Source organism: Podarcis bocagei (genome assembly GCF_964188305.1).
Source record: "Podarcis bocagei genome assembly, chromosome: 3".
NCBI lineage: Eukaryota > Metazoa > Chordata > Lepidosauria > Squamata > Lacertidae > Podarcis > Podarcis bocagei.
Genome location: NC_138127.1, coordinates 75,938,706 through 75,949,008, shown reverse-complemented (window position 1 = coordinate 75,949,008; position 10,303 = coordinate 75,938,706). Strand labels below are relative to the sequence as shown.

The window sequence follows — 10,303 nt, the reverse complement described above, 5'->3', positions numbered from 1 at the left end:
GCTTGCGCCTGGCTGTGTATTCTCTCTACAATGGCTCACCAAACCAAGGAGGCTTTTAATTCAGCACTTGAACTGCTAAGCTTGGCCAGGGGGTAAAATGCAAGTGATCATTTAGCACGACAATATTAACTAAAGTCCCATTTTGACTCCCAAAGTCATGCAAAGTTCTTGTTGAACTAGAATGAAAGTTACCCAGGCTACCTGGCAGAGGTGACAAATTTCCTATACTGGTTACAGAACAATTAATTGAGATGGGGAGGTACAGCTCTTCTAAATGCACCACTAATCTCCTTTTAAGGCCTGGCTGATCATTAGGATAAGTTGGATTTCACTCCAGAGAAGCTCTTCTTGTTAATATTTCTGTCCACCCTTCCTAATAAACGAGCCCAGCACATCAACCCCCAAAGTGGTAAAGGAATTCAATCAAAAATAAAACATTGTTATCTAAAAACATTTTAAAAGCCACATAGCTTCACAGGCAATAATTTCAAGGTTGCCAGGAACAGTATCTTTCACCCATCAAATACCTGGGTGAACAGGGGTGTTTTTAAGATCATCCTGAAAGTTAATTATCAGGGAGAACACACCTCACTAGGGATGGCATTCCGCAAACGGGGAGCTGCCACTGAGAGGGCCCTGTCAACAAAGAGCCCTACATTATACTGGCACCGGGTTCCTGGGTTAATAAAGTAGTTACCTTTTTCTATATTCAGTTCATTTTATCCCTTGGTGACTATGCATGGCCTACTGGTATATTCATTTCCTTTCTAATATACAGCAGAACTCATTCTGCAAGCAGTCCTTCTTAATACTGAAGCCATGTAGATTTTATGCTGATAGTTTGGGCAGACATGATCTGCAAGAGCAAATAGGAAAAATGAGGCAGTTCATATTAGCGCAATAATTTTTCTTTCAATGGTACCAATGTTAACCTTGTAAGTCACAATCCCTAGAGGAAGAGGAGGGCAAAAGAAAGATACCATCCGACCAATACATAGGGAATGCACAAAACATTTTTATGTTCAAAATCAGTATGTCTGTAGAGTACATCAATATATTACAAACATAAAAGGTGTTTAAAACATCTGTTTTGTTATATTACAGCTGCTGCTTTCTATCCTAAATGCATAATGTGCAAGTTAACAATATAAGAAAGTGATTCAAAAAAAGGATACTCGGTCAGTGATAGCTCAGTTTTCTTAAAAGCAACAGGCATCGTTAAAACCAAACGACCATTAACAGCACTCTCATTTAAAAATACATTTAAACACCCAAGGAAACAGATGTCAGACATGGCAAGATTCAGTGCATCAAGGTGCATCTGGGTCCTCAAATGCATTTCTGCAGTTTTCAGATGGCTTTTAATTAAGAACAAGTTTATAATCACAGTTTACAACCGTTGCCCTTAGTTTTAAAATACCCATTAGCTATAAAGCAATATTGCAGCTTCGTCGTGCTTAATGTAGATCAGGGGGAAATGGTTCTAGCAATGTTTAAAAATATTATCTATACACTTTTATAGACAGCTAGAATGTGGTTTTACTTTTGAGTGCAATTTGACAAGATACCTTGGCCAGGATTCAACTAATGAGTCCCACTAGTGGAAGGCTGTGCAAGGACTGCTGTTAGCACAAGGGAGGCAGTTACCATAACACTACACTGAATTCTTCCCCTTATTTTCAAGGATGAAGCCACTTAGTGACTTCTGTGGCTTTTAAATTATCTGAATCCATTTAATAAGGGTTCAAAATATGTCATAACAATTAAAATAAGATATATTTTTTAACAATACAATTTATAAATTTATAATCACTTATTTAAAGAGAAGCATAGTGCAGTAAAATAATCATGTTTTTAAAGTTTTTTTTTTATTTCAAGGTACATCATGCTTCTAGGCAACAATGCAGCAACTACATTATATAAAAATGGCAAGGGCTTCAACACCTAGCACTGTGACAAGCTTTTCCTAAGGTTGGCGTCTACAGTAATACAGAATTCTTATTGCACATGGGATATTTGGGATTCAAGCACCGAAATATAGGTCTCTCTTAAATGTTCTGCCCAGAGCCAGGAAGTGGCGGCCTGAAGGCAAGATGGTCAGCTGCCATATGGCCTAACTCAACCTGCAGTGGCTTGGCATAGTAAGGCAAGCTAAAGGTTCCAGGTCAACCAGGTGACAGTTCTAGAGGAAGAGGAAACTTGAACCTGCAACAATCATGGAATCTCCCATAGGCTTTCTACAAGCTTCTCCTCCCAGAAGACTAAAATAGGGTGTTTTAACCAAGGTTAAGAACACTGTCAAAAATCAGAAGGAAGAAAGGCTCCCTCATCACCTACCCATGAGTGGGCACGTTTCCTAGAGGAGGAGGTGGTGCAAATCCACGCACACATTATCTTAAACCCAATACTGTTACCTCACCTTAAAATGACCCGTTGGCCAATCTGATTGCTGGCTGGAGAGCTTTGCTGAAGGGCATTTGATGCATGCAAAACGTTGCAGTGTTACAGGCTTCAGTCTTGACTAACAAAATAATTTCTCCAGAACTTGAGTGGGGAAACTCTTCAGAAAGGAGAAATAAAAGTGCATTAATACTTGTTCCAATGGCATTTTTGGAAAGTGCTTCTGGCATGCTGCTGCCTTTAAAATACACACGCATGTCCATTATACAGTATATCTCTATATACTGTAACAAAAAGTGCTTTTACTATTTACCTGAAAATATTTGTGCTGCTTTATTCTTTTCCCCCTTTCTTCTATTCAGGATGCTTCTGTATGTAGCATGGAAGAAGCACATTTTTTTCTCTTTTCAACTGGTTGCTTTGTGCTTGGAGGATCTGTCTGGATAATAAGCTACCTGTCTCACAACATTTTCCCCCTAAATACTGTCACTTCCCTCCCTCTTTATTGCTATTTTTTCCCCAAAGAAAGTGAAGACTGTTTAGCAGGTTGACAAATCCTGCTGCTTGTTTAACAAGCTCGGCGATCTCAAGTCACTTTACAGCTTCATTAGAATGTGGGATGGAAACATCATTTGTAAAGCAGCAAAGCATGTCAACATGGAGCCAGATAAAAAACAGATTATTCAAATAACAGGACTGCTCAACCCCAAGTTGTTTTTTTTAGTATGTAAGCAGCTTTTGGGTGAGGACCGTTCTGTAGGGGAAGCTATTAAGATTTCATTCCTCAAGAGTCATAATGCAACTCCAATCTGGTTAGAACTGTGCAAGTGTTATACAAATGCAGTTTTAGGACTTTGGGTAAGGCAGAACTTCATGCAGGCGATGGCAGGATTGTCTTGTGTGCTTTATTTCTTATGCCCTCATCTCAAGAGCTAGAGGAGTTTGCTTTCAGCAGATATCATCCACAAGTTTTGCACCGTTGATCCCTCGGTAAGTGACTCGGCTCGGCCGCACCAAGACTCCATAATTTGGCTTGCAAGTAAAGTACCGCTTGTCACCCACGGAGCCGTCATTCTTGCCTTTGGCGCTTCGGAGTTCCAGGCCAAGCCAGATGCCTGGAGCAAAGTCTGTGGGCCCAATGTAGCGAATGATGCCCATCTCACTGGAGCTGCTCAGGAGGACCTGGGAGCCTTCATGAAGCTTGACGGGCCCCTCCGCGCTGGCCGTAGTGGTGCTGCTCCAGCTGCGTCGCAGGGAAGCATTTTTTGACCTGGGCAGATAAAAGGAGGCAACAGGTGGACCATTTGTTAAATGCACAAGATACTAAGATTGCATATGCACACAGAGGAAATCTGCCACTGACTTACTAAGATAAAGACTTCAGGGCCTCCTGATATGGACCAGATTGCTTCTGATCTGGCAATGGCAGTAAAACATGCCTTCAGTTAAAGGCCACGCAACACGCTCATCATCAACCCAAGAGAAAAGCCTGTGTATCCCTGTACCACAAGGTCAACAAGCTTTTCAAAAGGATAGTGAAGTTTTCCTACCAATGCAAACAGCAGCTCCGAAAGCTATTTTTGGCAGGGGTGCAGCATGGGAAGAAAGGGTTAAGAGTCTCCTCTTTGCCTGCTGTGATCCCAATAATTATTAACCCAACTCACCTACCATTTTCATTTTTAAAAGCATGTATGTTAAATGCAAAAACACATTTGATGTCCTGTCTAGTTTGGCCCTAAGCCAGCTCCTGTTAAAAGGTAGTGGGGAAATTGGTGTGTGTGTGTCAGCTGGAGCGTTTTGGCCTAGCTGTTGAGCTGGCAAGGAATGTGCACGATAATTCTCAGAAGTGAGATCCTGGCGCAGGCCTATTTCTTTACCATTCTGATTTCAGTTATTAATTCTAAAATGTACAGCCAGCTTTTCCTGACAGCCATCACTGTGCAGGAACAAGACTTGCAGGCAAGCAAAAAAGCATCACTGCCATTGAGACTTCCTATAACCATTCAGGATTAGTGTTGGGAGTTATTCAACAATATCAAAATGACTCTGTGGACTACGACCCTAAAGACACTGGAAAGGGAGTAATCTCCAGTGAACACAGTAGACATAACTCTGGGTAAACATGCATAGGATTGCACTGTTAATCACTAAGATGCATGCCTCCAGAGACAAAAAGAGTGCTGAATTAATCTAATCATAGCAGACATGTATTCCCTTTTCTAAGAGCCACTCACTTGACAAAGGAGTTTCTCCTGTTTAATTCCTTTTGGGAAGACGCAGAGGTTGTGCTAAAACTTCGTCGGAAACCTGAACATGATAAGAAAAACAAACTTCAATTCAGTCTATTAAGTGGCATACATACATAAATATCTAAGCCTATTTCCCCTCAATATCCATAGAGCACACAAAAATCAAAGTCTTTCACCTTTCCTCAACACTCATTTATTCCGGTCCTTTTTTACAGTGCTGCTTTCTCAGGCTCCATTCAGCTGTGATCTGTCCCACTGAAAGTAATGGACACTGCACAGCATTGCTGAGCTGTGTCTAGAATGACTAGTTCAAAATCTTGCCAAGGCAGCCCCAGAGCCTGGGTCTTAGGAAACAAGTCCACAAACAAAGGCAACTTAACACAGCAGTAAAACCACACAACAGGTAGGCAAGGTTATGCCCATATTTCACTGAGAAAGATCATAGAATTTTGGCTCCTGACCACCTAGAACAACCCCTTGCAATCACACTACGAAGTTCTGAGAACAGAGCAGGAATATTGAAAATAATAATAAGATGCCTTTTAAAATCTCATTCTGTATTTGTTTCAAAAAGGAGGGGTTACCGACTTTAAAGAAAAACAAGGCGAAATGGGAGGGAAGAGAGAAATGGAAAAAGCTCCTGCCTTGAGGCCTTCCCATTTCACTCCCACCATCCCCAAGTAGCTACAGTTGCTGCAATTTGCACAGGTAATATGAAGCAATGAAATCAGGTACTTGTCAAATTCTTACCGGGGAGAGAATGATTCATTTTACTTGATGAAACATCTGTGAGGGAGTCTAGCGATCCCACTAGCCTGCAAATGAAATAATATGTTTAACACTTCTCTCTCTCAAGGCGGCGAAGAAGAAAAAGAACAGTCCAATGCTTATTTAAGTGTCATTTCTCCCTTTGTTCCATTCCCTGCTCTGGAAATTTAGAACGCACTGCCAAAGTCTCCTTCCATTTCTTCTGCTACGATTGTGCCACTCTTCTATGCTTCTCATTTTCTTTCCACTTCACAATCTCCAGGACACTCCCCACACACCACCTGCTGTAATTCAGCTTCCTATTTCCTCTGGCCTGTGTGCTCTCATCTCCTTTGCATATATGTTGTTTTGCCCTCCAAAGACAGATTGCTCCCCTCAACTAATCTAGTCAAAGAACAGAGATGATCTATAATTTGGTAGCAAACTTGTGCTGGCACTCCTCTGGGTTTCCCTCCAAATGGATGGAAGTAGTCTGGGTCAAACTGTGAAGCCCAACCCGTTTTGTCCCGCTGTCATGAACTCTGCACTTACCTCTGCACTCTCGATGGTGGTGCAAAGACACCATATCTGGGGAGGCAGCTGAAGTACTGCATTCCTGCAACTGAACCATCATTCTTGCCATGAGGTTTGTCCAGTTCTATTCCACACCAAACCCCTGCAAAACCAGATGTTTTAAGAGAGTCACAGGTAGGGCAAAGATGCACTCTTTTCAGTTTTGCTGTTGCTCACTACAGATATCTACCTGTATGCCACAGAAGCATTCTGCTCTTGGCAAATTTAAATCTACAATTAGCAAATAAGGAGTAGGAATTGAGAGCAGAGAAAAAGAACTCCTCTTAAATAGATCAGCTTGAAGAAGCTATCAAGATGAATAAGCATTCTCTCCAAATGTTGCTTCAACTTTTGAAGTAGCACTTAATCTCATTCCTCTGTATAAAGATTTTAGAAAGGCAAGGAAAGCGGGGGAGGAGAGGCTTCTAAAGTGGTGTGCATCCAAGTAAGGTAAAGGGGCCCCTGACAGTTAAGTCCAGTCTCAGATGACTCTGGGGTTGCGGCGCTCATCTCGCTTTATTGGCCGAGGAAGCCGGCATACAGCTTCCAGGTCATGTGGCCAGAATGATTAAGCCACTTCTGGCGAACCAGAGCAGCACACGGAACCGCCATTTACCTTCCCACCAGAGCCGTACCTATTTATCTACTTGCACTTTGACGTGCTTTTGAACTGCTAGGTTGGCAGGAGCAGGGACCGAGCAACAGGAGCTCACCCCGTCATGGGGATTTGAACCACCGACCTTCTGATCAGCAAGTCCTAGGCTCTGTGGTTTAACCCACAGCGCCACCCACGTCCCATGCATCCAAGTAAGACAGTGCAATAAAGCTTTCAGAACTGTGGGCCTCTAAATGTACACGGTCAAGGCTGCCTTCTTCGTCCTGATCCAAAAGTATGCAAGCAATACTTTGAACTGCTGCTGCTTTCATTCACTTGTCTTCCAAGATATAAGAACCTTCTAGTGTGCACTGTAAGAAGCAAATAAATTGTTTGATGAAGCTTTCTTGAAAAGTTATTTCCTCACAGGGCACCGAGAAAGTCATCAGACAGCAACACTTTCATTTAAACACTACAGTATGTGTTGCATTTGCTAATTCTGAAGAAAGTTCCATAATGCCCTATTTCTCATGCTATCCAACTCCATTAAGACTCAACATTAAAATTCAAGTCATTTGGCGCTTAGGGTGCAGTTTTTAAGGGCAATGCTAATTACAAGCTGAAGCAGCCAGAACTCCATCATGCATTTAAAAGGCTCGGCCGGGGAAGAGTTGTTTTCTTCCTGCCTTCAAAAGAAATAGCGACAGATTCTCTGCCAGTTTATCAGCAGCAACACTTATGCAACTAAATATGCCTTGGCTCACTACTGAAAGCTGTCATCTGAAGTAAGAGGCTACAGGGAGGAGTTCTTCTGCAAAAGAGCAAGCTTTCCCTGAGGTCAAAACACACATCAGAGGTTTTCTGAGATAGATTCCTCCCTCCCCAGCCACCCATATCATTTATTTTAACAGAATAAGCACCATACGTAGTAAAGGTAAGTCTCACACACCAAAATAAGCACTATACCTATAATCCCAGTGTCAAATAGTGGTGCTATTTGGATAATTGTTTTCAGTTCTGTATAAACTATAAATGCCACCCACCCCCCGAATCCAAGCAAGTTTAGGGTGATAATTGGGGTATGTGTGTGTGTGCAGAGCAGTGTGCAGAGGCAAAGTTTAATAGTCCCTAAATGCCCTGTGGACAAGTAAAATGCGTTCCGTTTTTAGAGTCGCATACAATAGTTAATGAGCTTTGCACCATCTGTTGACTGGTAGTTCAGCTTGGAAATATCCAAAACAGGAAGTGCAGATCACTTATGTTTCCTGCTCCTTGCATACTAAAATACAGTTTTGAAATTACTCAGATTATTTATCTGCAAGCACTATACACTTGACTGAGCGGGCTGAACAAATGCAGTTGAATTTGTGTATGTAGTTATCAGAGGTCACACTTCTTCAGCAAAAAATGAAATCTTTGGTTCTATGCTGGCTGATATTTTTATGATGCCAACACAACTGCTTTTGAAAGGACACATAGCTCAGCAATGCTTTGCATGCAGATGGTTCCAGGTTCAAATTCCAACTTCATCTCTGCCATCTCTGTTTACAAGAATCTGCTTTAAGATTTTATTTTACATGGATTGTTCACTTTATTTGTTTTGAATTTGTATTTTATAGTATTTAACCAACATTTTACATTGTTTCTTACTGGAAGCTATAATGTGAATTATTCTGAAAAATGAAGCCCAGGAGACAAATTAAATGCTTTATTTTCTCTGACAAAAGTCTTAGCTTCAGTCACAGATCTAAAATACACTAGGCAATCCTAGTTCTGCCCTAAATGTTCACAGCAGAAAGCTTACCTGGTGCAAACTTAGTTGTCCCATAAAATCTAACTATTCCAGTTCTCTGTCCTACCACCAGTACTCTGTCTCCAATCTGAATCTCCCCTTCATCAAAAGGATTTCTTCTTGAAGATGGAAAAGTGTTGTTTCTTCCTGTTCAACCAGATTTAAGGAAATGGAGAAGATATTTGAATAATGTAAGAGAAAAGGACCATTAATATTTATTCATATATTGAACCAATATAGTCGGTGCCTCAAATAAAACTAAAGAAGATCTCAGCAGCAAGTCCAGAAAGCTAATCAAATATGCCTATGCAGTCTCCAGGCTAAGTTAAAATACACAAATTATATGGAATCAAGATGGGCATACCCAAAAAGTTTTAGAAACTAAGAACTAGGAGCAAAATTGTAGCAGGCTATGGGAATCAGATCTCTGCTCCCATTTGCAATGGGAAATTTATTTCCTTCTTTCACTTGTGGGGTTAATTCATGAAGCCACAAAAGGCTAGCATCTTGGAAAAAGGGAATTTCTAAATTAATTTTAGTATAATACAGGGGAAGACTGAATAATAATTTAGAAAGCTACATGGAGTACTCACGGCCAAGTATAGACATTACTTCAAATCAAGAAGATGATGCATTTTTTTTTCTCCTGCAGGGTGAGTTCAGCTTCCCACTGCAAATGACAGATGCACTTGCTTTGGATTTTTAATTAATAGACAGCCAAACATATGCATGTTTACTTAGAAATAAGTCCCACTGAATTAAATGGGGCTTACTCTCAAGTGTGCATTTTTCACTCACACTCAGTGGCTGAGCTGGGCTGTCTACCTTTCTAACCAACTGTTTAAAATGCCACATATATGGGTATTGAAAAGTTCATTCAGCACTTTCTATTATAGAAAATCAAGCCAGTGTTTCTAAAAGTTGAAAAAGTATTCCAGGGATAGTTGTGAGAGGTAGTTCTTACTGACACAAATGCTAGCCAATCAGTGCTGTGTACAGCTGGTTTCTTCTGACAAGTGGTAGAGGTGGCTTCCCCTAGGCTGAATGCTGGAGAGAAGTCTATATCTGACCTAAACACTGCAGGTCCACTTCCACAGCAGCTTCCCTTCTCATTTTTAGGCATGTCTATACACACACCTTAAGAACTGTATGAAAGGTGTTAGCCTGATTAAATAAGTACTATAGAAAGTCACATCATAGTAGTTTTATGAGTGGCAAGTATCTGAGTATCCTAGAGCTATGAAAACACATACAGGTAGGAACACGGCCTCTCCTACCACCATGTGATGAGGCATGAACAGGAGAGGCAGTTTCCACATTAGGAAGATCTGGCCACAACAGGACCTGTTCATGCTGTCCACAAGGTGGCACTTACCAAAATGGTTAATTCAGCCTTGTAATCCCACCCATACTCCAACTACAAAAAACTCATCTAGAAGTCTGCAGATGACTTGTTTTTATCTTAATAGCTGCAGAAAGAAAAGACCAGAAATGGACCTCTTAGTGCCACCACTGTCTTCACATTACTATTTAAAAAGCAACTGCGGAGAAAGCATACCTTTCGTTGCAGCAGAATGGCTTTTCAAGTCTTCCTTCTTATTTTTCCTTGCGGTATTCCACTTCTTTGAGCAATTCTGCTTGCTGTCTAAAGATGTAGTGGAAGAGGAAGAGCTGTTGGATCCAAGGGAAGTTGCTTTTTCTAAAAAAGAAGAAGAAACCAAAGAATTATTCAGACACACAAAATAAAGAAAAAGATGCATACAAGACAGGAGATGTCAAAGATGTCATTCACCCAAGTAAGAGAAGAAAAGAAACCATCTGCATAAAGCTAACTTTTCATGATGGTCACCACTTAACAGTCTTTCAAACCCACTTTAATATTGTGTAATACTTGTAAGCAGGGAGCATAATTGTAAAAATAATGCCGCCTCAAGTAATAAAAGACAC

General features: G+C 40.9%; 1 protein-coding gene across 3 annotated transcripts in view; it reads right to left on the bottom strand.

Moving 5' to 3' along the window:
- Positions 1-995: 995 nt before the first annotated feature.
- CLIP4 (CAP-Gly domain containing linker protein family member 4) overlaps positions 996-10,303 on the bottom strand; it is a 38,362-nt gene continuing 29,054 nt past the window's right edge. For 2 of the 3 annotated variants that reach the window (XM_081186417.1, XM_081186416.1), the window contains exons 11-16: positions 9,915-10,055; positions 8,369-8,503; positions 5,949-6,072; positions 5,400-5,464; positions 4,635-4,707; positions 996-3,670 (exon numbers count right to left, since the gene is read on the bottom strand). In XM_081186417.1, coding sequence (XP_081042543.1) covers positions 3,349-3,670; positions 4,635-4,707; positions 5,400-5,464; positions 5,949-6,072; positions 8,369-8,503; positions 9,915-10,055 — 860 coding nt within the window. In that variant the 3' untranslated portion in view covers positions 996-3,348. The remainder of the gene's footprint in view (positions 3,671-4,634; positions 4,708-5,399; positions 5,465-5,948; positions 6,073-8,368; positions 8,504-9,914; positions 10,056-10,303) is intronic. The other variant, XR_014005932.1, reaches the window with a different exon arrangement.